The sequence below is a fragment of the Pseudorca crassidens genome, chromosome 7 (assembly GCF_039906515.1).
Source record: "Pseudorca crassidens isolate mPseCra1 chromosome 7, mPseCra1.hap1, whole genome shotgun sequence".
In the NCBI taxonomy this organism is placed as follows: Eukaryota; Metazoa; Chordata; class Mammalia; order Artiodactyla; family Delphinidae; genus Pseudorca; species Pseudorca crassidens.
Window position 1 is genome coordinate 3,500,307 of NC_090302.1, and position 16,970 is coordinate 3,517,276.

Genomic DNA, 16,970 nt, shown 5'->3' on the forward strand with positions numbered 1-16,970 from the left:
TATCTCATTAAAGGGTGGCCTCTAAGGTCACCTCCCGCAGCTGCCATTCCCCATCCCCACTCCGCGTCCACTCGTTGAGTCCAGGGGGGCCCGGGTCTCCAGCGCCGTCCGCCTGCGTCCCCATCCCAGCTGCCAGGACCCCGGAGCGCCGCCGCCGCCGCCGCCGCCGCCGCCGCGGCCAGCCAGGGTGGAGTTTTCTCTCCGATTAAATTTCCCCCGCCTTTTTGATGTCACATCCTGTCCCGGTCTGCTTCCCCGCCGCCGCCCTCCCCACTCCCGCGCGTGAGCGTGGCGCGCGGGGCCCTCTGCGCCCCCCCGCCCCTCCCCTTCCCCAGCAAACTTTTGGCACCCGGGCCGCCCAGCTGCTCGCCCCAGCTTTGCGGGCACGGGGCCGCTAGGAGGAGGGGCCGAGGAGGGGCCGAGGAGGGGCCTAGGGGCGGCCCGCCCGCAGCCCGCCGCCCGCCGCAGCCGTCGCACGCCCAGCAGGGCGACCGCGGAGCCGCTCGACGCGCTCGAGATGCAGAGCAGAGGCTCCGCGCAGCAGACCCCGCGCGCCGCCTGCTCCGGGTGCTGAAGGCGCGGGGACACCGCCGGGCGCCGCCGCGGAGCCAGCAGAGCCGGGAGCGCGTCCGCGTCCACGCAGTCGCCGGCCGCCCAGGGCTCCCCGCACGCCAGGACGTGGGAGGTGTTCGCGAGACATGCGACCGGCCCGGAACCTCCTCAGCCTCCTCTTCCTCATCCTCATGGGCACGGAACTCACTCAAGTACGTGCATGCAACGCCATTTTCCTCCCTGCCTGCGAGGCGCCCGCCCGGCCCCGGGGAGCCCGGCAAAGTCGGGGAGCAGCTACCGCGCGGCCCGGCACCCCTGCCCGGGCGCCCAGCCAAGGGCTTGGGGAGAGGGCCAGAGTGCCAGCCGCGCCTGGGGTGGAGGAAGGGGTGAAGGCTGACCCGAGAGTGCTGCCGCGTCCCCCAGGACCCTCAGCCCTGAACCCTCCCTCCTGGACTCCCGGGCTGACCACTCCCTGCTGAGAAGTTCAAAGGGCAGCATTGGGGGTGGGGGTCGCCATTTGGCTGCTACTGTCACCTGGGAGGAAGACAGAGCAGGATGTCCGAGCCCCTGGCATTTGCAGAGGTGGATCTGACCTAACTCCCACCCCCTGCATCCCTCTTCTGGAGCCTCCTGCATTGGCTATAATGCTGCCCTTGGGGCTCCCTGGGCTGGCGGTGGGAATGGTGCCGCGGAGACCAGACCGGGGAGGGCGGGCGGCGTGTCTGGGGCTGGGGTGCATTGTGGGCTCCATGTGGAGGGCTGGGGGGCGGTTGTGGCCACATTCGCGGCATGAAGTGTGAGTGGCAAGCGTGTGTGGGGACCGCTGGGCATTTTAAGTGGGCTCGCCATCCCTGAACAATGTACTGTTAGAAAGCCTGTCTCCGGCTGGTATTCTCCATTTTAAAAATGCATTCCGGAGCTGGCACGTCTGGGAGGAGGAGGGCTGTCTGGGAGCGCCGGACTGGAGGTGTTGCTTTGGCACCGGGGTGCTGGGAAGAACCTGCCAGCTTCGGGAGCCAGGCTGCTCAGAGTGACATTAAAATGCCCTTTGGATGGTGCCACTGTGCCACGGTCTGAGCTGGGAGAGGCTGCAAGTCCAGGAAGTGGATGGGCTGCCAGCACCTTGGCCCCAAGAGCCAGCTGCCCCGACCCTCCTTCCCTCTCTCCCTCCGTGCTTCCCTCCCTCTCAGAATAAAAGAGGAAACAAAGGAGAGACGAGAGGGTGAGAGGTAGATCACAGGAGAGAAGGCTCTGGAATAAGCTTCCCGTTTTGCCTTGAAGCCCTTGCCGGCTCCCTAGCTCTCCCGGGAAGTGCAGCCTCGGCCCCAGCGTCGGAAGGGTTTATTGTCCCACCTAACCTCGGAGACCCTGCTGGTGCCAGGCAGACAACCGGCCAGGCCCCTGGAGAGGTTCTGCACGGTCTCTGGGAGTGAAGTCTTCTTGGCTGCAGGGAAGGCCTGGCCAAGGGGCACACTCGTGCTCTGTGAATGGACACTGTATATATGCATGTGCGCACACACACACACTCACGCACACTCTTCCACAAGCGCGCACCCCACAGACATGGAGCCGGGCAGCGTGTGCCTTACTTAGACATCCCGGGAAAGAGATGGCTGGTCTGGGTGGCCCTGGAAGTGGCTGCCCTTGGGCCCTCCAAGCCCTACTGGCCTCCTCACCTGCAGGCTCCCTGAGCCCTTGTTCCCCGCCCTCCTCCAGAGGTTCACTTCTCAGCCTTTTTAAAGATCCCCCGGTCTTGGAAGAAACTTTTGGTTCAGCTTCAGTTGGAAGCTTTGTCTCGGTGGTGAGAGCTCCCGCCTGTCCACGCTGGCGGCGCCAGCCATCTGAACGTGGCCCGCCCCTGCCCACGCGGCTGCAGCCGCACCATCCTGTTCAGGACCCTGGTCAGCTCCCCGAGCCCAGGCCCTCCGGGGCCAGGAAGGCAAACGATGTGGGTTTTCGGAAGGCTCCTCTTTCTGAAGCTGAGCTGTGGCGTCTCTCAGGGAAATGCCTTCCTCAACACAGCCGGGAGGCAGGCCCTGCCCTCCCCGTGCCTGCCTCTGCGGCTGTGCTTTCAGAATCTTCCGTCGGGAGCCCAGTATCCCTAATTGTGGTGGTATTTTGGAGCAAAGGCTCACCTGGCGAAAATCTCTCCAGCCAGCCCGGATCTGTGAAGGGGTGAGAGAGTGGCTGGCTCAGCCACCAGCTCCAGGGATCCCGGCTACCCCGGTCCTGCCCAGGTGGGCTTCTTTGGGGTCAGGCCAGGCGCCTCTCACTTTTACCAGTCACCTCTAAGGCAGGAGCTGGAATTGGGAGTGGGTGTGGGTCCAGGGCTGGGCTGCTCTGAATAGCCTGAGAGCTCCTTGGGGACACCCCTACCTAAGAACCTTGCTTTCTTGATCCCGAAGTAATTCGATCCTAGGAAGCCACATTGCACGGTGTCAGGAGAAATGCTGCCCACGTGGGTGATGAGTACAATACCTCTGGGCCTCAGGAAAAGGAGAGCAGAGCAGCGGTGACTGAGCTGTGTCTGTCTCCCCTCCACCCTTTCCCTCGTCCACTTTAGGTAAATTGCTCCCACAGCGGCACCCTCAGTCTTAGGGCCCTTCCAAGGGACGTGGACACAAGGTTCCAGGGCCACCATGTTTATGGGTTAGGACCCGTCCAGATGGGAACAAGTCAGAAACGTATGGGTTTTACCTGCACTTCACAGGCGCTGCTTGAAGGATTCAGGCAGCCGGGCGGGGGGAGGGGGGGAGTGTAGCGCACATGGCCAGGCCATCTGTTCTCCCGACAGCGCGCTTATGAGCCACTCAGTCAAATGCCAATCAGTGATGGATGGCCTACTATGCGCCAGGTTTGTGGGCCCAGATGAACTCTGTCCTCAGGTGGAAAGATGCTTGACTGGGTCCTGTTCTGTGATTTTCAATAAAAGGCTGGTGTTTCACACTCCTTGAGAAGTGTCCTCGGAGTTGATCTCTCATCTTGGGGGTGGTGGGGCAGCGCTGGGGCTGCCTGAGCCCCGCCCACCCCAGCCCAGCTCCAGCTCGCCTTCCCTTGAGAGAAGCACGTCATCCCCATGTGTGATGGCATGAAAGGGGTGGGCAGCTCTGTGACAATGACCTTGGACCCGGCTGCCCTTCCCCTTCCCCGTCCCACCAGCCACTGTCTGGTTGCCTTGAGAAAGGCTCTGAGCCTCGGCCTGAACGTCTACCCTTTTAAAACAAGGAGGATGAAGCTAGCTGATGCTCGAAGATGGCTCCCCCCTACAAACCCGCACTCTGGTTCCGTCCTCCTCTCCTGCCACATGCAGCTCTCAGATGCCAGCTGGTCGGGCTTGACGCGGTCAAAGCCGGGCTGGTGATGCTGAGTACAGCTGTCTGTCATCCGGGCCACGGTGCTCAGTGGGGAGACCTGAGGCTCTGCCATATCTATTTGTTTAAGAGCCATGAGGGCTCTGGGGTCAGAGTGGAGGCAGCTGAGAACACTTTGGAGAAGGGGTGCCATTTGCGCAGGGTCCAAGGTTGCACCTGGGTGAGCCGGGGCAGGAAGACGGGAAGGAACAGGTGGGCAGCAGCGGGGCTGCACACAGACGCCGCGGCATGGAGAAGGGCCCAGAACCTTGGCTCTTGTATCTGGAGTTCGACAAAGGAGTGTTGAGGGATTTGCTTTATCTCAGGAGTGAAGTGGAGCTCTTCTCATTAGTCCCCAAGCCAGAAGTGGTCTTTCTTAACGATATGACGACCCCGACCCCTTGGGATAGGGCGGGGCTCCAGCTGTGAAGGAGCACAGGGCACCCTCGAGCGCCAGCTGTCACCGGGGCTGTCGAGTGCCCTCAGGCTTTACGGGCCGACTGCTGTGGGCTCTTCCGGAGCTTGGTTAGCTGTGTGCAGGTCTCAGCACCTGAGAAGAGATGGGAGTGGACTCGGCGGCAGGCAGGTGGGGGTGGGTGATGGGTGCTGTGTCTGGACAGGCAGGTGTCACGGAGCGGCTGGCGTGGAGTTAGCCACTCAGAATCCCATCACTGCAAATCCGTTCGCTCCTCCTCAGATTCAGCCAGAGTGGAAGACCCCAACCGATCGCCCTGAACAAACTGAACAAGAATAAAACCGTCCATTCAGACGGAAGCATGAATTTTGTCACCTGCTTGAATCAAAACTTCGGCCCAATGATCCCACTGACGTCCTGTTCATGTGCCCCAGCCCCTCGTGTCCCCCAGATTTTAGGCCCACGTGTGCCCTGGATGCTGGGGTGTCAGTGGTCCAGGGAGTTGGGGGGTTCAGGACCATGGGGGCCTTTTCCTAAACCAGTTAGTTCAGCATGCATGGGATTGATCCCGTCTTTGCACTGAGGTTGGCCGCTGCCTCGGGGGCTGGCCAGAGACCATCTCCAGACACGCAAACAGCCCGCACGAGAGAGTTGCTCCCGTTTCCAGGGAGAAGGCTCTGTGCCAGCGGGGGGGCGGGAGCTGTAACCCCTCAGCAGCAGGCGGCCGCTTCATCTCCGGAAGCAATTTGCCCCTTGTCCCACGCGCTTTAGCTCTCCGCACTAAAAAGGAAGGTCATTTTCTGACCTGGGTCGTATTTATTCCTAAAGTTATCGGGCCCTGTAATCACTATTTAACATCCCATGTAAAGTAATCCAGAGCTAATTACTGGCTAAACTGAATTAGACACACGCCAGCTGTGACGGGTGCTGCGGGGGACAGGAGTTGCTTTTCGGCTCTGAGAGGTGCCCTGTAGATGCTCTCCCCCGCCGGAAGCAGCAGCCGTGAGGTCATTCCCATGGCTCAGGTAAGGGAGGAGAGAATGGAACAGGAAAGTCCACATCTCTTCATGTTTTCAGATTATTACATATCAGAAACTGGCCAGGAGCTTAAAGCACTAGGGAGAAAACCAGTCACGAGGGTTCATATTTTTGGAGTGTCATCAAGTGTCACACATCCCCCCCCAACACACCAGGAGCTTAATCTGGGTCGGGTAGAAGCCGCCCCGGTGACCCTGTGTTGTCGTCCTCGGTCTCGAAATGAGGAAACCAAGGCTCAAGGGGCAGAGGGGGGCGCAGGGGGTCAGTAACCTGCCCAGTGGCCCAGCAGGGAGGTGACAGACCCCAGGTGCAGCTCCACGGTCTGTCTGACACCCGAGTTCATGTTCTTGTTAAGATGGAGAGAGAAGAAGAAAAAGTAGAGAAACGGCTCAACACCACTGAGAACCAGTAAGAAAGGGGGCGCCTGGTGCCGTCACGGCAGCTCATAGGGCCTTTGGAAGAGGGTTTGAGAGCCGTGTCTCTAACTGTGTGGCCCGTTGCTCGGCCTGCTCTGAACTTGGAGCTTGGCTTTTCGAAGGGGAAGAGCCTGCGGGGGGTGGGTGTGTCAGACCCCTTGGGGGTGGTCTGCTTCCTGCCACTGAGGCTGGGTGAACCGGACAAGCCCTTTCACCCCAGGAGGTGGAGGGCGCCTTCGAGGGTGCACTGGGTGCCCTGCCTCGGTTCTCTCCAGCCTAAAGGTTCATGCAGGGAGCCCCGCACCCCTCAAATCTCCCAGCATCTGCTTGACGACTGAGATCCAGGAATTAAGAAAAAAGACACAGACCCTCTTAGCTGATGTTAACATCTAAATCTCCAAATCGCCCCACACGCCTGCGGTCCTGGTTACGCTGTTTGTTACATTTGGCATAATTTATAATTATGGGGCAGCCGCGGCGAAGAAGGCTCCTCCTTGCTCAGAGGGTCTCCCCTTCTTCTGCACCCAGGTTAAGTCCCATGACGAACACGTAGGTGACAGTGGGCAACAGTGGCTCCCTCACTCTCGAGCGGTGTTTAGAAGACATGGGCTTCCCCGTCTCCTCGCTCTAGTCTGGGCAGTGGGGACCTGGCCTGGGTGTCTCTGATGTACGGTTCAATGGCATTTAAAATTGGATGGTCAGTAAGAGCGCGAGTGACTGGGAAGAGTGTGGATTGAAGAGTCCAGCGGAGAGAAGGGGTGGAAGGTGCCGAAGCCCCAGGCTTTGTCTCCTCGGAAGCCCTCACTTGGAGACGCTCATCTAGGGCAGTTCGGTTCCTTGCAACAGTGTAGTGAGCACACAGGACACGCTCCAGGAGCTTAAAGCTCCCAGCACAGATGTCCCCAGGGTGCACATGGCTCTCACGGGTGGCTCTGGAAGGAAAGTCACTCCCACTTGCTTCAAGTGGTGCTTTGGGGGTGTGAGGGTCAAAGAAAGAACAGAGGTGTATTCATAAATATTATAAATAACTTTACTCATCACCCCAGGATGCTGCTGGTAGATCTGACAGCATAGCAGGACTCAGAGGAGAGCTCTCGGGGTTGTAAACACTTCTGCTCTCCGATGGGTGGGTGCCTGTGCCCCACCCGGGCAGTCCAGCCTCCAGATCTTGTCAAGGTGACTCTGCACAGGTGGAATCAGTGGTGCGTGGCCTCGGGGGAGAGGGCATTGGCTGAGTCACCCCATAAGCAACGCGAGGGATTGCTCCAGAGTCGATACCAGCCGTTGGTAGAGGGGCTGAGGTTTCTGAGGCCACGTCTGGGGTCCACAGGCAGAGGGTCCTCACTGGTCTGAGATACTGGTGATGGGTTGAGGGCGGAGTGTGTGCTCCGGGGAGTGGCCACGTGTGGAAGCCTCTAAAATCCAGCAGCACCAAGTCCTCTGCTCTGAGCAAGTGTTACATTCTGGGGTGTTTCCTAACCCTAACCCCGCTGGACCCCAGAGCTGACTCTTAGATGTTTTCATAATGACACCACCTTCTAATTCATGTCAAGATCAATTACTTACTCAGTAGAAACCAGACCATCCTCCACTAGTTATGATGAGTCCCCTTACCCAGAAAATAGGAGATGGTAATGTTTGTGGGGCCCCAGGAGCCATGCGTTCAGCCTGGAGGGCAGATGCCCGCTGAACTCTCCTGTCCCTGTCCTTCAAAGTGCCTCTCCCGAACTGGACCCCATTTCTGTTGGGGCAACTAAGACAAGGGGGGGCTGCGGCCTCCCTCCCATTGTCTGGGTGTGACAGTCTGAGGCAACGTTTATGAAAGGAGCATGGAACTTTCTAGAGCGGGAGCAGAGGGTGTGGGAGGAGGCCAGGGTGGGCCTCGGTCAGTCAGCTGGGGGGTGGGAGGGGCGAAAAGAGTGCGTCTATTCAATTCCGACTAGGATTTAAAGGCGTGGGGGTGGGGGTGTGAGTCAGCTTTCTCTCCCATCCCTCCAATGCCTTGACCTCCTGGGGTCAGCTGAGTTCCCAGGAAGCTGCAGGAATTCCAGGGTGCAGCCCACGTTTGGCAGCCCAGTGTGAATAACCCAAATCTTTTCAAAAGACTGCTTCTCAGTCATGCCTCAGGGGATGCCGTAAACCCTTTCAGGCTCCCTATCAGGACTGCAGGCTCAGGAGAAATACGATGCGGGGGTTTCGGATCTCCAGGCTGGCCGTAATTGCCTGTCCCCTGGAGAGTCTGGGAGAGTCCCGGGCCAGGGGAGCTGAAGGCACTCCTCGACCCTTGGGTGGCCTAGACTCCAGCAGGTCTTTGGAGCAGGACTTGGCTTCCTGGGTGTGAATGACCTGGATTTCATTTCCTCCCCTGAACAGCCCAGCCAGGTTGGCGCTCTTCTAATTTAGAGCACCCACTGTAAATCCCGCGGGACATCACTGCCGTGAAATCAGATCAGAAGTTCTTCAGATCAGGAGAGGTTTATTCGAATTCTCTGTATCGGCTGTGATTGGAGCTCCCCTTCCTAGAACGTAGCTCTGGGTGTTGGGAGCTGTTTTCCCGTCCAGGAATACCTCTTCTGCATCTGTACGTCTGTATCAACAGCATCTCTTGAGGGTGGTCGTTAGCCAAAAGCAGCTCTTTGGAGAGGGGGCGGAGGTGTCCAGGGGCATCTGTCACAGGCTCTCGCACCAGTCGTTCAGCTGAGCGTCCCCTCGGAGCACCTCTGGTCTTCTGCAAAGCGGGGATGGCGAGGATGGGCACCCCTACTGGCTGCCGTGTCTGCTCCTGCACTGACTCACTGGATCCTTACACATCCTGCTATTATTAAACCCGTTTTACAGATGGGGAAACCGAGGGACAGAAGGGCTAATTACCTCGGCCAGGGTCTCACAACCAGTAAGGGGCAGAACCAGGGCTCAGACCCAGGCTGTCTGGTCCCAGAGTCTGTACGCGGAGTGTCCACTCCGAGATGCTTCTCTTGGCGATGCATGCGCTCCGTTGGTTGTAGGGAAGTTTTCGTTCACGCACCATGCCCGGAGTCTGATCTGTCGCGTTGCTGTTGCTTCTGTCCTGGGGTTTACAGCGGGCTGTACCTCGTGTCGTGGTTTTGATCTGGGGTCTGCAGCACACTGCACCCCACATCTTGCACATAGTAGGTGATAAGTAAATACCTGCAGCTTCCGCAATGGACGGCGTGAGGTTTTGGAGATTGGATTGGAAGTTGTTCCGACAAAATAAGTGGTCCATGTCCTTCCGCAGTGGGAAGCGGCTGTGAGTGATTTGGTCGGCACAGCCTGCGGCCCTAAATCGGTGTTAAACGTTCATTGAAGGAGAAAGGCAGAGAGTGGGGGACTGCTGCCCACCCCCAGACCCAGCTGGCGGGACTCAGAGCACCGCGGTCGCGGAGCAGAGCCTGCAGTACCCGCTGGAGCTGGGAGATGGCGCCCTTCCCCAACTGGTGAAATTTGCTGCTTCCAACCCAGAGGCTGCCACAGATCCGTGCATTAACCAGGTTAACAAACCAAAGGAGCGTCTTCAGCTCATGAGTCTCACACCAGTGCTCAGGCGAGGACCATCCTGGCTGTAACAGTCCCTGCTACATAGGGGGACGCAGCAGAGGAAAGCTTCATGGGAGGCCTGGTGGAAGTGCCTTTCATCTCCCGTTAGAAGCCTTCTGCAAATTCTGAAGCACTATTAAGATGTTTGACCCAGTCAGGCCTGTGCTTCCAAGGAGACTTACGTGTGTCCTGACACCCATGCTGCCGAGGGCTGGGGACTTGTGCCAGCCTGCCCTGCCCCTCTCCCTGGGCATCAGGACCCCACACACACCTGGAGAACCAGTGAGGACACACCCCCGCCCCCCAGCCACAGACCCCAGGCCCCTGACCAGGGCTCCACCTGCACCACACTCACCACGGGTGGGGCCGTTTTAGCAACCCTGCGCGGAGGCCTGAGCCCCAAACCCACACCCAGCTTCTGCACCCCTGCTGCATGCCCACCTGGACCCAGGAGCCCACACTGGGTGGTGCCACAGCTGCCAGCAAAGGTCTTAGGGCTCCTGGCTCTCCCGGGCTCCCAGAAGGGGCTTTCCCCTAGCGCCCTCCCCCAGCACTGGGGCTGGAGACCCCCCACCAGGGGCTGCTTTCGGAGCCCGCCAAGAGTTCGCCCTCCTGGCTGGGTTTCGGGGGCTGCCGGGCTGGAGGAAGCCTGGGGCCACCGCCAAGCAAGTCCCCGGCAGCGGGGCGGAGGCCTTGGGCATGGATGGGGTGGGTCTCAGGGGGTTGCCTGGGGCTCGCTGGCCCGCGACCTTGAGGGTGGAAGGGCAGCGGCCAGCCCATGCGCTAGGGACGCCGCCGTCTGCGCGGGCGGATTTTGACGACTTGGGAGGGGGTGGTCTGTCTTTCCTCCCGGGCCACCCCCTCCCTACTCCTTGGTGACGGGGCTCTGCAGGCCTCGCTGCCAGCAGCCAGGGGGCGGCGGGGAGCCAGAGTGGAGAGGAAAAATCCACCCGTTTCCTGGGCAGATTGCGTCGGCCGCCGCCCGGACGTGTCCCCGCCTCCCGGCCGCGGCCCCCGCGCGCAACCCGCGCGGCGCTCAGAGCCCGAGCCGGCGGCTCTTCCCGGCGGCGGGCGGGTGGCAGAGGACGGTGGGCAGCGGCGGGGCGGCCACTCTCCCGGGCGCCCGGGGCGGCGCGGCCATGGCCGGGGCTCGCGGGGCGGCGGCGGCGGCGGCGGCGGGCGGGCGGCGGCGGGCCGAGGGGGCGCGGGGACACGGCCGGGCGCCCCTGCCCGCCGCGGAGCCCGCCGCCTGAAGGCTGCCCGGGGCGCGGAGCCGGCGCCGGCGCGGCGCGGGCGCAGGAGGCATTCCAGGCGCGATGTCGGTGCCGCTGCTCAAGATCGGGGTTGTGCTCAGCACCATGGCCATGATCACCAACTGGATGTCCCAGACGCTGCCTTCGCTGGTGGGCCTCAACACCACCAAGCTCTCGGCGGCCAGCGGCGGGACGCTCGACCGCAGCACCGGCGTAAGTGCGCCCGCCGCCCGCCCTGGCGGGGCCTCCTCGCCCGCTCCCTCCCGGTCCCCAGCCCCGGGCGGGAGGGCGCCGCGCGGGGGAGCCGGGCGCAGGGGCAAGGGCACGCGCGGGGGCCACCCTGCTCCCCACACCCCAGCCTCGGCCACTCCTCCGCCCGCGGTCCCCTCTGTGTGGCGCTTGCTGTCTCTGCCCGGTCCCCTCGCGGGGCCGGGGAGCCTGCCCAGGGACTCAGAGGCTTGGAGTCCTCGTTCAACTAATAAGTCCCTTGTTGATAAGGTTAGGGAACTGAAGCAGGGGTCTTGGGGACTTGTCCAAGGTCACTCAGCAAGTAAGGGGTGGAGACGCGGTGGACCCCAGTCTGGCTGGGTCCAGCCGGGGCTGGGAACTGAGCCCGCCCCACTTTGCAAAAGCCGGACTGGACCGGCCGGAGTGGGGCCCGGGCGGGCGGGCGGGCTCCGGAGGTCTTGCCCTCAAAGTCCCAAGGCGTCTTTCTCTCCCCATCCCCATGCGGAGATCCATAAGGTCCCCTCCGGCGGAGGGTGTAGAGGGGCCGGGTGGGGCCCGGGGAGCCACAGCTGCGGGGCTCGCCCCTTGCCTTCCGCGCGATGCCTTGGGGGAGGGGGTGAGCGGCCAGGGCCGCCTCTGGACTGGACTGACTTAGGTGGTGGCGGGAGCGGAGGCTGAGCCGGAACCACCGGGGAACGGCCGCTGGCGGGGCCGGCGGAGGAAGGGGCGCGCCTCAGGCTCGCTCCCTCTAAGCCGAAAGGAGAGGTGAAGGACACGCGGCTCCCTCTCGCGCTCCCTCTGGGCTGTCAAGGGCGCAGTGCCGGGGAGGAGGTCTCCTGGCGACCCCTTCTAAGATGGCCATCCGTTCGCCTCACCTGCTCTTTCGAGAGCTGCAGGCAGCATTTTCTTCCTGATGACTTTGTTCCTACCTCTGGGTCCTGAGCTCCTGGGGTTGGAAATGAATCAAATGAAATGTATCTACTGTGGATTCCCTCCACCCAACTTCTCCCCATACCAACGCTAAAAATAGCAGGGAGGTGACTACCTGAGGCCACCGGGCAGGCTGCGGGGTCTGTACCCGGGGTGTTTTCGGACAGTGGCGTCTGTCTGCCCCGTGTACATGGGCGGGACCACCTGAGCTGGGTGCAAGGTGACACCAGCCATGTCACCATGTCAGCAGCCATGTGCAGCTCTGGTTTCGTGACCGTCCTTGGGCACACCTCAGGTTTGAGGTTGGGTGTGACCCCTGCCCAACATGTCACCAGCAACTTGGTGACATCTGCCCAATGGCTAGTGGGTGGCAGCCTGTGCAGAGTTGAAGTCCAGCATCTCTGCGGGCAGCCTTGACCAGACCGCCAGCGGGAACACTGCTGGGGCTCGGGGTCATCGCAGCTCTGGGCTAAGAGGCTGCTGGGTCCCAGCTAGTACCACTGGTTCTGCTTCTCCAGTACCAGGGAGCAGCAGAGAGAGGCTGCGCCAGCCTCCCGTGCTCACCTTACGGGAGGAGATCCTATTTCTCAGTTCCGTGCCGTTGTGAGTCAACCAGCATGCAGTCTCCGGTCCCCCCTCCCTTCCACCTTGCCTATCAGTTGGGTCAGATGCCAAAACTCCAAACATCCCCTAAATTTAAAAGTCCCTTGAATTAAAAAAAATGTTTTAAAGAGTCATGCCTGCTTGACTCCCTTCCAGCCCTGGGGATCCCGATGGGAGACCGTCTGTGTTCCTCCCTGTTTGTACCTCCCCACGGTCGGCACATGTCTTTGGACCACTTCTTTCTGCCCTTTCCCAGGGGCTGGACGTGGACGGTCATCCCGGTGCGCTGCTTTCTGGTCTCACCTTTCTCCCTCCCTCTCCCTCGCCCCACGTGCTCTCCAGGTGCTGCCCACCAACCCTGAGGAGAGCTGGCAGGTGTACAGCTCTGCCCAGGACAGTGAGGGCAGGTGCATCTGCACGGTGGTCGCCCCCCAGCAGACCATGTGTTCACGGGATGCCCGCACGAAACAGCTGAGGCAGCTACTGGAGAAGGTGAGTCCGTGCAGGGTGTGTGCGCGTGTGTGTGCATTTGTGTGCCCACGCTAGCAGCCAGGTCCGTCCCAGCTCCAAGACCTCACTCTTCCCTGGCATGGCCCACTGGGAATACTGGTGAATGAATGAAACGGATGGATGGAGGGAGGGAGGGAGGGAGGGAGGGAGGAACGGAGACTCCCCCAGCGCTGCCCAGGAGGAGGCGAAAAGCTCCACTGGGAGTCACGTGGGCTTTAGCGAGGGAGCATTTGGGGCTCCTCTCCCACACCGCCGTCTCCGGGTCACGCCCACAGCCTGTGGTCCAGAGGGCTCAGAGCTGTTGCCCAGCAGAACCTGGGAGAGCTCCCTCGGAGCCCGGAAGCAGGGCCGCTGGGTGGCATCTTTGCCCCCTGCTGCTGAGTGGTTGGACCCGGCGACAGCCAGCCCAGGCGTTCACGCCCATGGCTGCCTTCCCGGTGCAAAAGCAGATTAAATCGTCACCTTTGTGACCCACCTGGGCACAGCACTTGCAGTTTGAATCCGTTATTTCACCTGATCTTCACAAGAGCCAGGTGAAGGTGGCGAGGTTTTCACCCCGTTTTAAGAAGTGGAAATCTGGGTCCAGGCAGGTGGGCTGACTCTCCCAAGGCAAACAGCCAGTGAGCAGGGAGCCGGGTTGGCTCTCAAACCCGGGGCCGGCCTCCCACCTGGCCCGCGACCTCTGCCCCCCACGGAGGCTGGCACTCCCCATGGATCTTGGCAACCCGCTGCCTGGAACATTCCTCCTGGGAACCCTGGGGTCTCAGGTAACCTGAGCGCCGGTTGTCCTGGGAGCTACTGAGGGGAGAAGGAGAAACGGCGGCCCTAGTACCCCACTCACCGCCCTCCCCAGGGAGAGGGTGCATTTCACATCAGGCGCCTTCACGCCCTGCGGGAGAGGGGTCACACCTCCCACGCCACACACACGTGCTCACGTACGCACACGTGACACACACATCACACACAGCACATATAACAGAACACACAGATACACACCGGCCACACACACAAATACGTATGCACAGTCACCACACACACCTCACGCACACACACACCTTACACACCACACGTTACACGTAAACGCTCACTTACACAGACACACAGACAAATTTGCATGTGCGTACACACTCACACACACACTCACACACACACACACACACACACCCTCAGTAAAGCCGAGACTTCTCCATCAGCTGGGGGGCCTGTGCTGGGAGGAGAGCCACCACCCCGGGGGGAGGCCCGGCAGCCGGCGGAGTCTGTCTAGTTCGGTTCAAGCCCGGCTCATGCACAGACCCTCACACGGGTTCTGGCAAAGCAGGTCCCTTTCTTGAAGTCAGTGGGGAGAGAGGGGCGTCCCTGGGGCTGTCGCGGCCCTGCTGTGTGGACGGGGCCCGGGCAGGAGGAGGGCTTGGGGCAGCTGCCGCCTGGCTCCCCTCTGAGGACCTGTGCGTTTTTGTGCTGCTGTCTTTGGTCACCCCAGTAAATCACTTTAAAAGAATGAAAGAAAAATGTGTGTAACAGGTTCCACAAACATTCATTGACACCAGACTAGACCGAAGCCTAATTGGGCCTTTAATTATTCATCATTGCAGAGGAGGGGGTGGAGCTCGGAGGGGCCTCGGGCGGCTGGGGGGTGGCCCCTCAAGCCCTTGGGAGGCCGTGGTCAGTTCCAGAAAGCTCTGTGAGCCCCTGGGAACACAGGCCTCGGAGGCCTCCTTCCTGCCTGTGCACAGCACAGCGTTACTGCTTAGACATTTAAAGCCCTCTTCTACACTCGTGGGCACTGTGGGCACTGTGTTGCCGCCACTTCTCGGGGCAGAAGCCGTTTCTTGTATAGAGGGCCTGGCTGCTGTGTGAGAAGGGCAGGGCTGTGCGTCCCTCACTCCTTCCCCAGCCTCCTTCTCCTCTTTCCTTCTCGGTGGGCACCATCCGAGCATCTGTTCTGTCCGTGGGCCTGTGGTCCCAGCTGGGCCTGTGTCTCCAGCCTGGCCTCCTGTTCCAACCCACCTGAGGAGCTCCCAAAGGTGGAGCCTTCGGTCCCAAGCCCAGAGGTGCTGCTTTGAACTGGCCTGCGGTCTTGAGAGGAACCTAGCACCAGTGTCTCGTGAAAGCCAGGCCCTCACCCCGCGTGTGGGCTGAGGACCCATGGCAAAGGGCGGGCAGGGGCCTCAGGCTCTGTTCTCTTTGAAGAAGCTCATGGCCCAGAGCTTCAAAGTGTGGGCTCTGGAGTCGGTCCGGGCTTTGCATGGTGGCTGTCTGCTGTGTGACAGTAGCCAAGGCACTTAACTTCTCTGAGCCTTTGGTCTCCTTCTGTGTCAAATGAGACTTGAAATAGCGCCCACCTCCCAGAGTTTTGTGAGGATCGGATGAGATCCATAACGCAGTGGGCTCAGCAGTGCCTGGAACGTAGAAAACGTCCCATAAGTATTAGCGATGAGTGGTCGCCTCCAGGCCAGCTGTGTCTGCTGCGTGGGCAGGTTGCTGCCGCCCCTCCCCCCTCGGCACCTGCAGCCACCTTGGGCGGGGTGGGGGATTGTGCCTTTGGTAGCTGTGTGACCTTGAACTCCTCAGTTGGCTCCTCGGGGACACATCCTACAGGTAAGAGAACGGACGCGCCCAGAGGCGGGGCCTCTAGACCGGGAGCTCAGAGAAGATGCAGGAGTGTGATGGAGGCCGGGGGCTTGATTACCTGCCTTCTGGTCAGCCGGAGAGGGAGGTGCTCATCCCGCCGGGGAAGGACTATAGGAGGGGCGTATTAAAGCGACTGAGTGACTTAGCATCTTGAAAATATGTTTTCTAAATTTCAAATTTAATTTAAAAACTTTTAAATGTGTTAAAAGCATCCTTCTCTGGCAGCTGAACAGCCCAAAGGGCTGTGTGTGGCCCCAGCAGAACCAGGCTGAAGCCCGCGAGGGTCCCGCAGCGTCTGCTCGGCAGGTTTTAACGGCAGCCTTGTGGGTTTTGCTGTCCATCAAGAATCCCCCTAGGAGGAGGAGGAGGAGGAGGGGTCTTGACTGGAGCTGTCATTTTTGTTCCTTCCTCCCGCCCTACGGCTGTGCATTAGGTGCTGGGCCTTGCGCTTGCAATGAGGCCTGTCCACTTCCCCCTGTTGTCCAGCAAGGCAGTTGAGACAGGGGTGTGGGTCACTGCCGTGCAGGCATGGTGCCAACAAGGTGATGGTGTTTCCAAGTGGTGTGCGGCCACTTCTGGCTTGGCTCATCAGGGAAGCTTCCCTGGAGGAGGTGGCATTTGGGCTGGGCCTGGAGGGATAAAGGGAAATACAGCTTTTCTCAAAAGAAGTCCTCAGTTATTCAAAGTGACAGAACAAACTGTTGAGGGGGACAGGAAGACCTGAGGTAACAGAGCAAGTATATTTCAGTTTCCCCTAAAACATCGAAAAAGAAAGGATCAGAGCGAGTCAGAGTCACCCACATACTGTATTTTACAAACTTGAATTTTTAAACTGAATACGTGTGCATTACTTTCAAATAACAAGCCAGAGAATCCCAGGCATTTTTAAGCGCTGAGCTGAGTGGTATCAGTTTTTCCTCCTTTGGGTTTCTCTTTCTCATTTATTTTATTTGCGGGGGGTGAAGGACATACCTTAAGAAGTGCAAACCACACTATCATCTCTTCTTTTACTGACCAGGCAAAGCTAAGCCTCATACCCAAATGATTTAGTTCCAAAAAAGGGAGGGTATTTGCAAATTCAGCAAAAAAGAAAACAGAAATGAAGATTTGCGGTTATGGAGGTATCTTCCCACTGGTAATTGGATTCGATTCTGAGACAATGACCCAAACAGCACTTTGGCCACCCTGAGCCTTTTCCACCTCCCTGCTACCCCAAATGCATTGGCACAGAAGCGCAAGCCAGTTTCCTGAAAATAAAATGCACTGGCAGGTGGCTGCACTAAAATTGTTTTCCTTTGAAGCTCTCTGGAACCCTGTTGAATATTAAAGTTTCATCTTGAGGCTAGACCCAATTCAGATCTGCCCGTAAAGGTGCAGAACAGAGATTCTTCATTTGCTGGGGGATTGATTCCTGAATCTCTGTTCTGAATGTACGTGTTTTCAGAACAGTCATCTACCTGTGATACTGTGGGATGTGATGGATGGCGTG

The 16,970-nt window shown here is 59.9% G+C and overlaps 1 protein-coding gene across 2 annotated transcripts in view; it reads left to right on the forward strand.

Moving 5' to 3' along the window:
- Positions 1–451: 451 nt before the first annotated feature.
- OLFM1 (olfactomedin 1) overlaps positions 452–16,970 on the forward strand; it is a 35,598-nt gene continuing 19,079 nt past the window's right edge. The window contains exons 1-2 of one of the 2 annotated variants that reach the window (XM_067742802.1): positions 452–764; positions 12,683–12,832. In XM_067742802.1, the coding sequence (XP_067598903.1) occupies positions 699–764; positions 12,683–12,832 (216 nt within the window). In that variant the 5' untranslated portion in view covers positions 452–698. Of the gene's footprint in view, positions 765–10,513; positions 10,793–12,682; positions 12,833–16,970 lie in introns of those variants that run through there. The other variant, XM_067742801.1, reaches the window with a different exon arrangement.